The sequence below is a fragment of the Toxotes jaculatrix genome, chromosome 24 (assembly GCF_017976425.1).
Source record: "Toxotes jaculatrix isolate fToxJac2 chromosome 24, fToxJac2.pri, whole genome shotgun sequence".
Classification (NCBI taxonomy): Eukaryota; Metazoa; Chordata; class Actinopteri; family Toxotidae; genus Toxotes; species Toxotes jaculatrix.
In genome coordinates, this window is record NC_054417.1 from 2,163,803 (window position 1) to 2,181,100 (window position 17,298).

Below are 17,298 nucleotides of genomic sequence, written 5' to 3' on the forward strand. Positions count from 1 at the left end.
AACACACCATAAAAAAACATATTAAGACATATTAACTGATTATTTGTTGAATCCACAAACCTACTGGCCATTTGCTTCTGCCTTACCTCCTCTTCTTCTGTCTTGCCTCCTCTTCTTCTGTCTTTCCTCCTCTTCTTCTGTCTTTCCTCCTCTTCTTCTGTCTTGCCTCAATTGTTGTTCCTGTTCCATGTGTCCAGTCTCCTGTCTCGCTCATCATCCATCTGATTGTTGGTCCCTGGAAATATGCATCTGTGTCCGTGTCCAAGTGTGCATCGTTGTCTTTACCTGTCTTGATTCCTTGTGTGTGCTTCTCCCTTTCCTCCTCTTCTTCTGTCTTTCCTCCTCTTCTTCTGTCTTGCCTCAATTGTTGTTCCTGTTCCATGTGTCCATGTGTCCAGTCTCCTGTCTCGCTCATCATCCATCTGATTGTTGGTCCCTGGAAATATGCATCTGCATCTGTGTCTGTATCCAAGTGTACATCTTTGTCTTTACCTGTCTTGATTCCTTGTGTGTGCTTCTCCCTTTCCTCTTCTTCTTCCTCTGTCTTGCCTCCTCTGCTTCTGTCTTGCCTCAAGTGTTGTTCCTGCTCCACGTGTCCAGTCTGTCTCGCTCATCATCCCCTTGACTGTTGGTCACTGGAAATATGCATCTGCATCTGTGTCTGTATCCAGGTGTGCATCTTTGTCTTTACCTGTCTTGATTCCTTGTGTGTGCTTCTCCCTTTCCTCTTCTTCTTCTGCCTTGCCTCCTCTTCTTCTGTCTTGCCTCAATTGTTGTTCCTGTTCCATGTGTCCAGTCTCCTGTCTCGCTCATCATCCATCTGATTGTTGGTCCCTGGAAATATGCATCTGTGTCTGTATCCAGGTGTGCATCTTTGTCTTTACCTGTCTTGATTCCTTGTGTGTGCTTCTCCCTTTCCTCTTCTTCTTCTGTCTTGCCTCCTCTTCTTCTGTCTTGCCTCAAGTGTTGTTCCTGTTCCATGTGTCCAGTCTCCTGTCTCGCTCATCATCCATCTGATTGTTGGTCCCTGGAAATATGCATCTGTGTCTGTATCCAAGTGTGCATCTTTGTCTTTACCTGTCTTGATTCCTTGTGTGTGCTTCTCCCTTTCCTCTTCTTCTTCTGCCTTGCCTCCTCTTCTTCTGTCTTGCCTCAATTGTTGTTCCTGTTCCATGTGTCCAGTCTCCTGTCTCGCTCATCATCCATCTGATTGTTGGTCCCTGGAAATATGCATCTGTGTCTGTATCCAGGTGTGCATCTTTGTCTTTACCTGTCTTGATTCCTTGTGTGTGCTTCTCCCTTTCCTCTTCTTCTTCTGTCTTGCCTCAATTGTTGTTCCTGTTCCATGTGTCCAGTCTCCTGTCTCGCTCATCATCCATCTGATTGTTGGTCCCTGGAAATATGCATCTGTGTTTGTATCCAGGTGTGCATCGTTGTCTTTACTTGTCTTGATTCCTTGTGTGTGCTTCTCCCTTTCCTCTTCTTCTTCTGTCTTGCCTCCTCTTCTTCTGTCTTGCCTCAAGTGTTGTTCCTGTTCCATGTGTCCAGTCTCCTGTCTCGCTCATCATCCATCTGATTGTTGGTCCCTGGAAATATGCATCTGTGTCTGTATCCAGGTGTGCATCTTTGTCTTTACCTGTCTTGATTCCTTGTGTGTGCTTCTCCCTTTCCTCTTCTTCTTCTGCCTTGCCTCCTCTTCTTCTGTCTTGCCTCAATTGTTGTTCCTGTTCCATGTGTCCAGTCTCCTGTCTCGCTCATCATCCATCTGATTGTTGGTCCCTGGAAATATGCATCTGTGTCTGTATCCAGGTGTGCATCTTTGTCTTTACCTGTCTTGATTCCTTGTGTGTGCTTCTCCCTTTCCTCTTCTTCTTCTGTCTTGCCTCCTCTTCTTCTGTCTTGCCTCAAGTGTTGTTCCTGTTCCATGTGTCCAGTCTCCTGTCTCGCTCATCATCCATCTGATTGTTGGTCCCTGGAAATATGCATCTGTGTCTGTATCCAAGTGTGCATCTTTGTCTTTACCTGTCTTGATTCCTTGTGTGTGCTTCTCCCTTTCCTCTTCTTCTTCTGCCTTGCCTCCTCTTCTTCTTTCTTGCCTCCTCTGCTCCTCCCTTGCCTCCTCTGCTTCTGTCTTGCCTCAAGTGTTGTTGAGGCAAGACTGCACCTGCAGAAGGTACAGAGAAAGAGAGACCAGAGAGAGACAAGCACAGGACTACGGGAGAGAAAGGACACAGAGTTAATGGCATGTAATAAAGGTTAATAAATGTGAGAGTGGGTCTGAGGAGAGAAAGAGAGAAGAGATGATCATGGGAAGTCCCCCAGCAGCCTCGGCCTATAACAGCATAACTAGTAGAGACTGAGGTAGTTTTAAACAGACAGCAAGAGGATTATTAAGAGACTTTGCTGTTCTGTGTCTCTCTCAGTTTGTTTTATATTTTCTTACTTTAAAGTTAAGCATGTGTGTTGAATGTACTGTGTGTGTGTTACAGGTCATTGTATCCTAAAGGTTGATTGAAGGCAACTGGACTTCTTCCTTGAAGCTTGAAGACGTTTGACCTCTCATCCGAGAAGCTTCTTCAGTTCTGGAGACTGGTTAGAGTCCAAACTTTTAAACTCCTCCCTATCTCACCTAGTGGGTGCTACCTCTGGGAGCAATAGAAAGCACTGAGTGGAACGTTCACACCTTGAGTGGCTCCTGCTGGGCTGCCTCAAGTGGAGTCGTTAGCACCTGAGGATACTCAGGTGAGCGCAGAAACTAAGCATCACGTGAGTCGTTACAGTCACGTGAGCCCAGATGTGAATGTGTTAGTCGCTTGGGGAGGGATCTCAAAACTGCGTTATAGATAGGTGACAGCTGGTGCCGTAGACCGCCCCCTGTATTCAGTGACGGATGTTCTATTTTGACACGGATGGCCTCCTTAACTCTTCTCTCAAACCATCTATGTTCCCGGTCCAAAATGCAGACATCACTGTCCTCAAAGGAGTGTCCTTTCTCCTTGAGATGCAAATGAACGGCTGAGTTCTAACCGGAGGAGTGAGCTCGTCTATGCTGAGCCATGCGTTTGTGGAGCGGCTGCTTAGTCTCCCCTATATATAGATGGGAGCACTGCAGGCTGACTTTGACCGCACAGACTTTCTCTGACACTCCCTCAACGACCGTACCAGTCTCACACCGGACCAGATCTGCACTCTTTTAGACCTCTGCCTCACCACGACCTACTTCAACAACAACGACGGCTTTTACAGACAGAAACCACAAACCGACACACACTAACCAGAAACCACAAACACAAACCAGAACCCTACACCACCAGCAGGGAGGACACCACAAACCACAACTTGTTGGAGTGTCAGAGAAACTGAGGAGGATTTTCTCCAAACACAACATTCCAGTTCATTTCAGACCCTGTAACACTCTGAGACAGAAACAGCTACACCTCAAAGACAAAACTCCCAAAAACCAACTAAGCCATGTCGTCTGTGCGGTCTAAGTCAGCGAGTGGCGCTCCCACCTGTACACAGGGGAGACTAAACAGCCGCTCCACAAACGCATGACCCAGCACAGACGAGCTCACTCCTCCGGTCAAAACTCAGCCGTTCACCTGCATTTCAAGGAGAGAGGACACTCCTCTGAAGAGAGCGATGTCCCCATTCTGGACCGGGAACATAGATGGTTTGAGAGAAGAGTTAAGGAGGCCATCCATGTCAAACTAGAACATCCATCACTGAATACAGGGGGCGGTCTAAGACACCAGCTGCCACCTATCTATGACGCAGTTTTTGAGATCCCTCCCCAAACGACTAACACATTCACATCTGGGCTCACGTGACTCTAGCGACTCACATGATGCTTAGTTTCTACGCTCACCTAAGTATCCTCAGGTGCTAACGACTCCACTTGAGGCAGCCCAGCGGGAGCCACTCAAGCCGTGAACGTTCCACTCAGTGGTATCTATTGCTCCCAGAGGTAGCACCCACTAGGTGAGATAGGGAGGAGTTTAAAAGCCTGGACTGTCTAACCAGTCTCCAGAACTGAAGATGTTTCTCAGATGAGAGGTGAAACATCTTCAAGCTTCAAGCAAGAAGTCCAGTTGCCTTCAAACAGCCATTAGAATAGGATAAGACATGTTTTACATGCATATTATTAAATATATAAAATGAGATATAATACAGATACATCTTGTATTTGAATAGCAAAGAGAATTGTGTTTTGTTTTGCAGAACATCGGGACGGACATCGTGATGGATGTCAGGAGAAGTATGAGTTGTGCTTTGGACATTGGATGTCAGACATAAAATAACACATCATAAAAAACATATAAAGACATATTAAGTGATTACTTGTTGAATCTACAAACCTACTGGCCATCTGCTTCTGCCTTACCTCCTCTGCTGCTCACCATCCCTCTGATAGCAAAGCGAATTCTGTTTTGTTTTGCAGAACATTAGCACCGACACCGTGATGGATGTCTGCTTTGGACATTGGACAGGTACATGTACAACACCACCATCAACTCACATTTTTGGTCTAACAGTTTCAGGAGCTTTTGAGTTAAATGTAATTTCTTAACTACTTCGTCAACTACTAATGACATTTCATTTCTGTATAAATCAATGTCAGACATAAAATAACACATCATAAAAAAACATTAAAAGACATATTAAGTGATTACTTGATTACTGAAATCCTGAATTTGGCTTTCTTTCTCCTATCCTCTGCCTGGCAAACATCTGATCAGCAGCCTTTCCTGTCGCTCTTGCAGGCTTCATCTCCGACGGATGGTACTGCGACCCCGTGGTGCATCCATGTGTGATCATCCTCAGTCCACAAGAAGACAAATCAGTGTTATTTTTCCAGTTTTTATTATGGCTTATGTCTCTACTGTGACACTTAAAGTCTTTGTACTAAAGATAAAATCACTTGTTATAGAATGTCATTTCTTAATTTCATTTGATTTTTTTTTTGTTTTCAGTATTCGTCCGATTATTCATTCTGTTGTTGAAAATGATCCTGTAAGACAAATGCATAAGCAAAAACTTTCAAATGTGCTGTAAAATAATGTATTTATTTCACATTTACATGGTACAGAATGAGAACAGATGCTCAATATGGTGTCAGTAAAACGTTTGATTTGTTCATTAAAAATTAACCTTTAAAAATAGTTCAGAAAGGATTAGTATCTATTTCCTTTTTTATTCACATGTAAATGTATAATAGAAATGATAATAAACCGCTTGAATCCTTGAATGGTTGAGTAAAATAACTGTATTAGTTAATTATTGTTAGTTCAAATTATTTCACAGTTTAGATTTAATTTGAACACTGAAGAAAGGAAAACACACAGAATTTCAATTTGTACACAGTTTAAAAGATCCTGGTTTGCTGCCTGGAATCTGGAAAGAAAACAAACATCAACCTACATATTAACAGCAAAGGCACGCTGGTCATTTTTAGAACTTCCTATTAGTAGTGGAGAGTGTTTTCTAAAGGTCTAGATGCTGCCTCAGGAGTTTTCTTCCACGTGATTTTTCTGTTAACAAAAATGTCAACTACTGGCAAAATCCACGTTGGGCAAATCATAGCATGGTGCTGATAAAACACAAACACTTGTACAATATTTACCACCGAACTTACTGAGTCAGAACATCAGTATTTTAGTATCATTACCTTCTGAGTGAACGGGGTGGCACAGGCCAAACAGGCCCTCTCTGGTGTTGCAGGGCTGCTCAGAGTAAACGGGCCAACTAGACCGGACTCTGAGCGAGCTGCAGCCACGGCATCTTTGATGGCGAAGAACACTGAACTGCCCAGGAAGAGGACGGGTTCTCTGCAGAGCCAAAGGATTATGGGGAATGTCACCTGTGGAGTTTGATGCAATCGCAGCAGGAATCTACTGTTCAATTCTATGCCACATGTTATGTCTGTTTTGAAATATCTTGGGAATAAGTGCACTCCTTTTAACATGTTAAAGAAGAGGCGAAAAAAAGAAAAGGTGTACATGTGTACAAGATGACCTCTGACCTTTGAAGAGTAGACAGCATGGGGGTTGTGGGAATCTGACAGCAGATAGACGTTGAATCAGAGTGGCACATCGCACACTGCAGGGATCTTATACTGAGATGGACCACGAGTGTACAAGAGCCCCGAGGGGGAAAACTTCAACTCTTCCAGAGTGTAGAGACCCAAACCCTGCATGAACGCTCCTTCAATCTGGGATGGAGAAAAAGGAGGAAACAGAAAGACAGGAAGAAAATCAAGAGGAAATGCATGAAAAGGATTAATACAAAATGTAAGATCTGACTGAAATTTATTTAGAAGCATGTAAATATTTGTTGCATGTAAATTATTGTTTTTACTTACTGCTTAAATTAATTAACTAAAATCAAAACTACTACTAACCTTTGGAGTAAGAATACAGAATAAAAACAATTCACCACTGCACAGAAACTATCACTTAAAAAATGTGTAACTATCATTAGTATGTAAATATCAAGAAAGTACTTGATAGAGAAAATTTGTTACAATACAAGTTAATATTATATATTATTACATTAACTAATGAGTATTTTCATTACCGATAATTTCTTAATTGAGTAATTGTTTACTGTGTAAAAAGAAAAAAAGTTCACCTTTAAATTCCTTCTTTTGTCTAACCAATATACCAAACTACAAAATTATTCAGTGTACTATAATTAATTTATAAAGAAAGAAAATAAAAGGTGTTGAAAAACTGTGGCAGAGAAAAAAAAGCCTTCTAATATGACTAATACATTCCACTGCTGCCATATTTTACAAAATGGCCGCTGTCTTCGACTAATAGGACCGACACACTCATTAAAATGATTGAATAAAATGACTTTACTTGAAGAATGAGCATACAACGTTTTTTTAAACAAAATATGTTCTCCCAAAAAACAAATTCAGTGGCCTGACTATAAACTGTTGAAAAACTATGGAAAAGAGAAAGAAAAAATCATTCTAATATGTCTTTAATAAATTCCCGCCGCTGCTGCCATATTTTACAAAATGGCCGCTGTCTTCGACTAATAGGACCGACACACTCATTAAAATGATTAAATAAAATGACTTTACTTGAAGAATGTACATACAACCTTTTGTTTAAGATATGTTATCCAAATTAACAAATTCAGTGGCCTGACCATAAACTTTTTAAAAGTTGACCACATACTGTTTTTTTGTTTTTTTTTTTAAGCTAGCAAAAACGGCGAATTATCATTTTTACAGTTGTGTTCGATGGTGCTTTCGTTTGGTTAGCCCGGCGGCCCTTTCCTTCAAATAAACTGACAAGTCAGTTTATTTTAAACATTTTTGCCACTTTTTGTTTAATTGACTTAACTGTTTAAACGGTCAACGTCTCTGACACCGTTTTGTTAGCTTAGGGAGAATTTGGTGACAGGCATTTTTTTTTTTTTTTAATCTCAAAAACGTTTGACATTATACATTTGTGGCATACATAGGCTTAAACGAACTAATTACTCACAAAAAACAGCTACATGACCACAAATTGTTAAATAATAAGTCACAAAAGCTGAACATACCTTTTTTTTCCGTTGATAAAGAAGATTTGATAAAGAAGCATAAAGCGTCTCCTTGCCGGCAGACATCTTTGAAGTGCCGCAACCGGGTTCAACAACACCTGCAACACTTCCGACTCCAGAGGCTTTCAAAATAAAAGACGCTGTTGCATTTAAGTCGAGCTCTCAAATACTGCTCTGATACTTTGAAAATAAAACAGACGAAAAGCTAATATAATATCTTTGTTGTTCAAACGACCCAACAATATAACACAGTGGTTCCCGTTGACCTTTTTGGCTTGGGAATTGTTTCATTTGAATACTCTAAAAGTCTTTACAAGATTAAAACACTCAGTACTTCATTCAAAAAAGCCAAAAAATGGATGGTATTGCGTAAAATATGTCTGTTTTTCTTCTTCCAAGACGTATTTGTGTTAAGGATTTCATTTGTCCTTTTCTAAAAAAAAATATGTTTAAAAAAAACAGTTTTCAGATGTGTAGACACAGTTCAGGCTTTTGGGTGACTTTTTATGCAGAAAATGATTACAATTATGTGCATGTTTTATCATCTGGGATAACATTGTTTTTTTTATTTGTACGTGTAACATCGCTCTGTTTCCTGTTCCCTCTGATGTGATCCATCCAGTTTTGTTGTGCAGGACTAGATATGCCCACCTCCAACCTTATGTGACCTGTGAAACGTGAAAAAACACAACTCACATTTTAAAGAAAGCTTCAGGGACAAAATCATAACTGAACAATCTGATTGCCAGGGGTAGACGCAGCTCATCACATTAACATTATCTCTATGTGTCTTGTTTTATATGTTTTGCTGTGACAGTTACATCTAAAGTCTGCAGCTGCTCTGCTTTCCTTTAGCAGCATGTTACACAACAAGTCCGATTTTTTAATAATTAACCTGAACTCTGCTCGTTTGGTGAAGACCAAAGTGAATCTGGGTTAAAGAGCTGAGTGTTTTTTTTATCGTTACAAAATGAAATATTTTCTCCTGTCTTCCTTCTTTGTTCATCTCCAGCTATATTATAGACACGTAGGCAGACAAACACATCACACATAGCAGAAAAAGAACATATAATCTATAGGTTTCATGCAGTTTATCATAAAACATGAAAATACAATTTAACTGCTGCAAAAATAAAAAGTGTGGGTTCACACTCCATCTCTCACATTAACCTTCACTTCATCAGCCTGATCTTGGTTTGTACTGTAAATGCGATGCCCTGAAATGTGATGCTTGTCTCTCAGAAAAAGCTAATGTGAAAGAGAAAAGAGAGAGAGAGTGGAAGTGGAGAGTAGTGCCACAAGAGGGAGCTAAAAGCTGAAAAAGACTATCCTTTGCTCTGTCTACCTACATCCCATCAAAAGCCTATATTTTTCTATTCTATTGTCATGAAAATCTCTTCTATTAAAAGATAGACAGATTATTACATTTGAAAAATAGTGTCATTACAGCTATTGGTTCTGCTGCAGCATAAATGCACAAGTCTCAGCCGGTCAGCATCTCAGTTGGATTCCTGAGTGTGAGAAAGTCCTTAAAAAACAGCAGTGTGAGCGCTTGGCCACCCCCGTCCCTGTTTGATGTCCTCCCAGATTATTTACTCAGCTTTTGTTCCAGGTTAAACTTGACCTTTTCCCAGAGGTTTGAGTTTCTTCGACTCATTTCACCAGGTATGATTCCTGATGACAAACAAAAGTTTACAGCTCAGCCTGTATTTTTCCCTCTGTGCTCATTAAAGATCATTTTTGGAAAATTTGGTTTCATTTTGGTAATGTTTGAGTTTCCGGTTGCTCACTGCTTTTGCCTCTCATACCAGGTGTCTTGACTTCCCTCTCCTGACAGGTTAGGGTATAAATAAAGCTTAAAAAAAAGCTGTACCGAACTTGGACTGATTAAACTGTATTTTTGCCACCTCTAACTCTGACTCTGCTCCTTTGTCCACTACACTACCACCTCCTGACAGTTTGGGTTTATTTTTACGGATATACCGACTCTGGCACTGCTTTACCGGATGGACAGGTTAGGGTATAAACTAAGCTTTAAGAAAAAGAATTAAAATTATAAAACGAACATTATATAATATGCCCAACAGAACATGAACAGACAGAGAGAGGGAGACAAAGTGAACAGTGAAGAGTTGATTTAGATGCAGAGCGACATGGCATCAGATTTATAACTTGTGTTTCCTGTTTTATTTTGGTAATGTTTGAGTTTCCGGTTGTTCACTGCTTTTGCCTCTAATTCCAGGTGTCCTGACTTCCCTCTGCTCGCGTGCTCCGTCAGCCTCCTGATTAGCCTTCCTCCCTTCATGTGGTTCACCTGTGTGTAATTGTCTCCCCTCCTCCTGATGTATTTAGTCCTCGTCGCCAGATTGTCTTGTGTGTTTCCTAGTGATCCTGCCGATCTTTTTCTCCCTTTCTCTGTCTGTTCATGTTCTGCTGGACATATTATATAATCTTCATTTTATAATTTTCTTTCTTCTTCTTCTTTTTTTAAGCTTGGTTTATACCCTAACATGTCCAAGCTAGCTCGTAATCCAAAAAATACCGGGCAGAGATCATACAGAAAAAGGGCTAGAAAACTAGAGGTGAATTGTTCTTCAAAATGACATTTTAAGGAGAAAATTATATTTTTATCCAGTGAGATTTTCTTCTGGGTCAGCTGTAACACCACAAATCCAGCTTTTCTGTGCTGCTTTCATGTGATTCTGTCAGGTTCCGCCTTTTTTGGAAAATTTGGTGTTTCCTGTTTTATTTTGGTAATGTTTGAGTTTCCGGTTGTTCACTGCTTTTTCCTCTCATTCCAGGTGTCTTGACTTCCCTCTCCTCGCGTGCTCCTTCCACCTTCCACCGAGTTTCTAGTTTTCAAGGGAGGAAGGCTAATCAGGAGGCGGAAGGAGCACACGGAGAGAGGGAAGTAAAGACACCTGGAATGAGAGGACAAAGCAGTGAACAACCGGAAACTCAAACATTACCAAAATAAAACAGGAAACACAAGTTATAAATCTGATGCCATGTCGCTCTGCATCTAAATCGACTCTTTAGTGTTCACTTTTTCTCCCTCTCTCTGTCTGTTCATGTTCTGTTGGGCATATTATATAATGTTCGTTTTATAATTTTAATTCTTTTTCTTAAAGCTTAGTTTATACCCTAACCTGTCAATCCGGTAAAGCAGTGCCAGAGTCGGTATATCCGTAAAAATAAACCCAAACTGTCAGGAGGTGGTGGTGTAGTGGACACAGGAGCAGAGTCAGAGTTAGAGGTGGCAAAAATACAGTTTAATCAGTCCAAGTTCGGTACAGCTAGCTAGAAGAGAAAAATCCGTATATTTGACTGCGTTTCAGTAAATGTATTCATGAAAACATACAAAGTAGAAAAAACCCTCCCACACAATAAAACAAAATGGGCAAGAAAGATGAAAATGATTTACAATGGCACAAAATCAGTGAAAGTAACGTTTTGTACACCCATGAAAGAAATAGGTAACGTGCATTGCTGCCTGCAGCTCTTCTTCTTGTCTCCGCTGATTTGGATCAGCTCCAGGCCGAATCCTCGATCTACATTTCTTCTCTTTAAAGGCGTTGAGTGAGCAGTCATCCTGGAGAACGAGCACACCGAGTTTCTATTCACAACGCTAAAATGAGGGATCGTTTAAGATTAGGAGTCGCCAAACACGGACCGAATTCACTACAAGGCTTTGATCTTTAGCAAAAGCAGCGAAACGTTTTCCTGTCACGCATAATTTTATGAGCGAGGAGGAAAGAGGTTAAAGTGAGCGGGATTTGGGGAGGAATTTGGGGATAAGTGGCTCCGAGCGAGAGCCTGAAAGCTAGCCGTTAGCCGTAAGCTGGCAGCGAACTTACGTCAATTGCGACGAATCCATGTCCTCGGGGACAGAGGAAATAAGACGTGTCTTTGTCCTGCTCATTTTCAAAGCGATCGATGTGGAATTGGTGGCGAAAAAACACACGTTTGATGGGACAACGGAGCAGAGAAAGCAACGTAAACAATATGTCATTTGGAGCGTCTGCTGAAGCGCAGCGTGATGACGTCAGGGTCTAGCGTTTCTGCATGTAGTAAGCATTGATGTCCGCCAGACGGCGACATTTGACAGAATCCGTTAGATTCATGTATTAGGTAGGAGAGAGGGAAGTAAAGACACCTGGAATGAGAGGACAAAGCAGTGAACAACCGGAAACTCAAACATTACCAAAATAAAACAGGAAACAAAAGTTATAAATCTGATGCCATGTCGCTCTGCATCTAAATCGACTCTTCAGTGTTCACTTTTTCTCCCTCTCTCTGTCTGTTCATGTTCTGTTGGGCATATTATATAATGTTCGTTTTATAATTTTAATTCTTTTTCTTAAAGCTTAGTTTATACCCTAACCTGTCCATCCTGTAAAGCAGTGCCAGAGTCGGTATATCCGTAAAAATAAACCCAAACTGTCAGGAGGTGGTAGTGTAGTGGACACAGGAGCAGAGTCAGAGTTAGAGGTGGCAAAAATACAGTTTAATCAGTCCAAGTTCGGTACAGCTAGCTAGAAGAGAAAAATCCGTATATTTGACTGCGTTTCAGTAAATGTATTCATGAAAACATACAAAGTAGAAAAAACCCTCCCACACAATAAAACAAAATGGGCAAGAAAGATGATAATGATTTACAAAGGCACAAAATCAGTGAAAGTAACGTTTTGTACACCTATGAAAGAAATAGGCAACGTGCATTGCTGTCTGCAGCTCTTCTTGTCTCCGCTGATTTGGATCAGCTCCAGGCCGAATCCTCGATCTACATTTCTTCTCTTTAAAGGCGTTGAGTGAGCAGTCATCCTGGAGAACGAGCACACCGAGTTTCTATTCACAACGCTAAAATGAGGGATCGTTTAAGATTAGGAGTCGCCAAACACGGACCGAATTCACTACAAGGCTTTGATCTTTAGCAAAAGCAGCGAAACGTTTTCCTGTCACGCATAATTTAATGAGCGAAGAGGAAAGAGGTTAAAGTGAGCGGGATTTGGGGAGGAATTTGGGGATAAGTGGCTCCGAGCGAGAGCCTGAAAGCTAGCCGTTAGCCGTAAGCTGGCAGCGAATTTACGTCAATTGCGACGAATCTATGTCCTCGGGGACAGAGGAAATAAGACGTGTCTTTGTCCTGCTCATTTTCAAAGCGATCGATGTGGAATTGGTGGCGAAAAAACACACGTTTGATGGGACAACGGAGCAGAGAAAGCAACGTAAACAATATGTCATTTGGAGCGTCTGCTGAAGCGCAGCGTGATGACGTCAGGGTCTAGCGTTTCTGCATGTAGTAAGCATTGATGTCCGCCAGACGGCGACATTTGACAGAATCCGTTAGATTCATGTATTAGGTAGGAGAGAGGGAAGTAAAGACACCTGGAATGAGAGGACAAAGCAGTGAACAACCGGAAACTCAAACATTACCAAAATAAAACAGGAAACACAAGTTATAAATCTGATGCCATGTCGCTCTGCATCTAAATCGACTCTTCAGTGTTCACTTTTTCTCCCTCTCTCTGTCTGTTCATGTTCTGTTGGGCATATTATATAATGTTCGTTTTATAATTTTAATTCTTTTTCTTAAAGCTTAGTTTATACCCTAACCTGTCCATCCTGTAAAGCAGTGCCAGAGTCGGTATATCCGTAAAAATAAACCCAAACTGTCAGGAGGTGGTAGTGTAGTGGACACAGGAGCAGAGTCAGAGTTAGAGGTGGCAAAAATACAGTTTAATCAGTCCAAGTTCGGTACAGCTAGCTAGAAGAGAAAAATCCGTATATTTGACTGCGGTTTCAGTAAATTTATTCATGAAAACATACAAAGTAGAAAAAACCCTCCCACACAATAAAACAAAATGGGCAAGAAAGATGAAAATGATTTACAATGGCACAAAATCAGGGAAAGTAACGTTTTGTACACCTATGAAAGAAATAGGTAACGTGCATTGCTGTCTGCAGCTCTTCTTGTTGTCTCCGCTGATTTGGATCAGCTCCAGGCCGAATCCTCGATCTACATTTCTTCTCTTTAAAGGCGTTGAGTGAGCAGTCATCCTGGAGAACGAGCACACCGAGTTTCTATTCACAACGCTAAAATGAGGGATCGTTTAAGATTAGGAGTCGCCAAACACGGACCGAATTCACTACAAGGCTTTGATCTTTAGCAAAAGCAGCGAAACGTTTTCCTGTCACGCATAATTTTATGAGCGAGGAGGAAAGAGGTTAAAGTGAGCGGGATTTGGGGAGGAATTTGGGGATAAGTGGCTCCGAGCGAGAGCCTGAAAGCTAGCCGTTAGCCGTAAGCTGGCAGCGAATTTACGTCAATTGCGACGAATCCATGTCCTCGGGGACAGAGGAAATAAGACGTGTCTTTGTCCTGCTCATTTTCAAAGCGATCCATGTGGAATTGGTGGCGAAAAAACACACGTTTGATGGGACAACGGAGCAGAGAAAGCAACGTAAACAATATGTCATTTGGAGCGTCTGCTGAAGCGCAGCGTGATGACGTCAGGGTCTAGCGTTTCTGCATGTAGTAAGCATTGATGTCCGCCAGACGGCGACATTTGACAGAATCCGTTAGATTCATGTATTAGGTAGGAGAGAGAGAAGTAAAGACACCTGGAATGAGAGGACAAAGCAGTGAACAACCGGAAACTCAAACATTACCAAAATAAAACAGGAAACAAAAGTTATAAATCTGATGCCATGTCGCTCTGCATCTAAATCGACTCTTCAGTGTTCACTTTTTCTCCCTCTCTCTGTCTGTTCATGTTCTGTTGGGCATATTATATAATGTTCGTTTTATAATTTTAATTCTTTTTCTTAAAGCTTAGTTTATACCCTAACCTGTCCATCCTGTAAAGCAGTGCCAGAGTCGGTATATCCGTAAAAATAAACCCAAACTGTCAGGAGGTGGTAGTGTAGTGGACACAGGAGCAGAGTCAGAGTTAGAGGTGGCAAAAATACAGTTTAATCAGTCCAAGTTCGGTACAGCTAGCTAGAAGAGAAAAATCCGTATATTTGACTGCGTTTCGGTAAATGTATTCATGAAAACATACAAAGTAGAAAAAAACCCTCCCACACAATAAAACAAAATGGGCAAGAAAGATGAAAATGATTTACAATGGCACAAAATCAGGGAAAGTAACGTTTTATACACCTATGAAAGAAATAGGTAACGTGCATTGCTGTCTGCAGCTCTTCTTGTTGTCTCCGCTGATTTGGATCAGCTCCAGGCCGAATCCTCGATCTACATTTCTTCTCTTTAAAGGCGTTGAGTGAGCAGTCATCCTGGAGAACGAGCACACCGAGTTTCTATTCACAACGCTAAAATGAGGGATCGTTTAAGATTAGGAGTCGCCAAACACGGACCGAATTCACTACAAGGCTTTGATCTTTAGCAAAAGCAGCGAAACGTTTTCCTGTCACGCATAATTTTATGAGCGAGGAGGAAAGAGGTTAAAGTGAGCGGGATTTGGGGAGGAATTTGGGGATAAGTGGCTCCGAGCGAGAGCCTGAAAGCTAGCCGTTAGCCGTAAGCTGGCAGCGAATTTACGTCAATTGCGACGAATCCATGTCCTCGGGGACAGAGGAAATAAGACGCGTCTTTGTCCTGCTCATTTTCAAAGCGATCCATGTGGAATTGGTGGCGAAAAAACACACGTTTGATGGGACAACGGAGCAGAGAAATCAACGTAAACAGTATGTCATTTGGAGCGTCTGCTGAAGCGCAGCGTGATGACGTCAGGGTCTAGCGGTTTCTGCATGTAGTAAGCATTGATGTCCGCCAGACGGCGACATTTGACAGTATCCGTTAGATTCATGTATTTGGTAGGAGAGAGAGAAGTAAAGACACCTGGAATGAGAGGACAAAGCAGTGAACAACCGGAAACTCAAACATTACCAAAATAAAACAGGAAACAAGTTATAAATCTGATGCCATGTCGCTCTGCATCTAAATCAACTCTTCAATGTTCACTTTGTCTCCCTCTCTCTGTCTGTTCATGTTCTGTTGGGCATATTATATAATGTTCGTTTTATAATTTTAATTCTTTCTTCTTCTTTTTTTTTCAAGCTTGGTTTATACCCTAACCTGTCAGGAGAGGGAAGTAAAGACACCTGGAATGAGAGGCAAAAGCAGTGAACAATCGGAAACTCAAACATTACCAAAACAGGAAACACCAAATTTTCCAAATAAAGGCGGAACCTGACAGAAACACATGAAAGCAGCACAGAAAGGTGGAGATGTGGTGTTACAGCTGACCCAGAAGAAAATCTCACTGAATGAAAATATAATTTTCTCCTTAAAACGTCATTTTGAAGAACAATTCATCATGTCTGTCACAATCCGATTTCCCTCAGCATCTGCATTTAAATATCCTTATTGTGAATCCTCCAATTTTTCTGTGTGTGTGTGTTTGTACGTGTGTGTGTGTGTATGTGTGTGCTACATATGCAATAACTGGCTTTATTTAATAGGAATAGGAAGAGTTCATTTCCAAAGTGCTATTGATCCATTTTGAACAGAAGAACAGAAATGATGGTGTATTCAGAGCGGATCTGAAATAACAGTCACAGAGCTGAATGAGGGACAGTCACACAACATTTAGACAAAGACAAAAGCCTACAGTGGAGCGTAGAAATACTGGACCAGAGCTTACAAGGACTGAGACCTAAACCTAGACAGACTAAGGCCAGAGCTCAGAAAATCCAATTCCAAAGCAGATAAGGCCGGAAAAACTAAGACTAACACAGACTGAAACAGGAGCTCATGAAGTCAGAGTGTAGTGGAGAAACTAGAAAAGTAGAAATACGTAATCAGGGCGACTTTTTTGACTCAACAGCTTTTCTTCTGATCCTCATCAGTCAGAGTGGTTTTAAATCTTAAAGCCTCTATTGAGTCAACACAAGCTGACCTTACCAACGATTACCAACGACACAACGGCGACTCTCCTCTTCTGATTCTGTGCTGCAGACATGAGTTATACAAACCACAATAATAAGACAGGTAAGCTGTAAACAACGACTGCACGGAGGTAAATTTGGCACCAGAAAGAAAGTGAATAAACAACAAGGAGGAAAACATGTACTTTGCATGTGCTTGGGTCTCTAGAAATAGTTTTTTGGCCTCCTTAAATTTATAGCACCACTACGACTACAGTCTCATTTTCCTTCCATAAGTTTAAATCTGAACAGTGGTCAGATGATGGAGGAAGTGAATACAACAAATTTGTATTGTTTTAAACATAAAGATATTGGCTTTGTTATTTTAAAGAGAGAGAAGTTTCCTTAAGTCAGCCAACAAGTCAAAGTTGCAGTTGCACCAAGTTTCAGCAGATTGATTATCCTGGACTTAAATGACTTATAGTTCTTTATATTCTGAGAGACAAAGTACATCATCTTAATAGTAACTTACAACAAGATTTGCTGTGTAACAGGCAATAATATAAGAGAACTGCTGGGAAATTAAAATACAAACCAGAAAACAAACAAGTTCAATGACAAAGAGTTTAATCCCAAAAATACAGAGTACATTAGGCCACGACAGGTCATGTTGTATGTACTTCACCCAGAACTGAATATACGAGTTTATGACAATATAGGAATGCTTGATAAAAGAGTATATGGTCATATGATAAATTGACATTACAATAAAAATAAAATAAATATACAATAAAAAATAAACAAAAATAAATCAAAATATACAATATAGATATTGATCGTATCACCAGT

The 17,298-nt window shown here is 40.9% G+C and overlaps 2 protein-coding genes across 6 annotated transcripts in view; both read right to left on the bottom strand.

Moving 5' to 3' along the window:
* s100b (S100 calcium binding protein, beta (neural)) overlaps positions 1 to 14,077 on the bottom strand; it is a 614,446-nt gene extending 600,369 nt beyond the window's left edge. For 2 of the 3 annotated variants that reach the window (XM_041032412.1, XM_041032409.1), the window contains exon 1: positions 11,418 to 11,581. The gene's annotated coding sequence lies outside the window, so the exon portion shown is untranslated. Of the gene's footprint in view, positions 1 to 11,417; positions 11,582 to 13,885 lie in introns of those variants that run through there. The other variant, XM_041032410.1, reaches the window with a different exon arrangement.
* Positions 2,550 to 6,092, bottom strand: LOC121177963 (xanthine dehydrogenase/oxidase-like). Of its 3 annotated transcripts, none has more exons than XM_041032414.1 (3): positions 6,023 to 6,092; positions 5,669 to 5,828; positions 2,550 to 4,819 (listed from the first exon to the last, which is right to left on the bottom strand). In XM_041032414.1, the coding sequence occupies exons 1-3, from the start codon at positions 6,040 to 6,042 to the stop codon at positions 4,736 to 4,738; spliced, it is 264 nt and encodes an 87-aa protein (XP_040888348.1). In that variant the 5' UTR covers positions 6,043 to 6,092; the 3' UTR covers positions 2,550 to 4,735. The 3 variants fall into 3 exon arrangements, with proteins under 3 accessions (XP_040888348.1, XP_040888347.1, XP_040888349.1); XM_041032413.1 differs by having other exon boundaries at positions 2,550 to 4,825; XM_041032415.1 differs by lacking the exon at positions 2,550 to 4,819 and adding an exon at positions 5,054 to 5,394.
* Positions 14,078 to 17,298: the final 3,221 nt, after the last annotated feature.

Coding starts and splice junctions, on each gene's coding strand:
- LOC121177963 (XM_041032413.1), bottom strand. CDS start 6,042: ATGCTGTCTACTCTTCAAAG. Junction 5,829..6,022: donor ATGCTGTCTACTCTTCAAAG/GTCAGAGGTCAT, acceptor TTGGCTCTGCAG/AGAACCCGTCCTCTTCCTGG. Junction 4,826..5,668: donor CCACCCCGTTCACTCAGAAG/GTAATGATACTA, acceptor GTCTTCTTGTGG/ACTGAGGATGATCACACATG.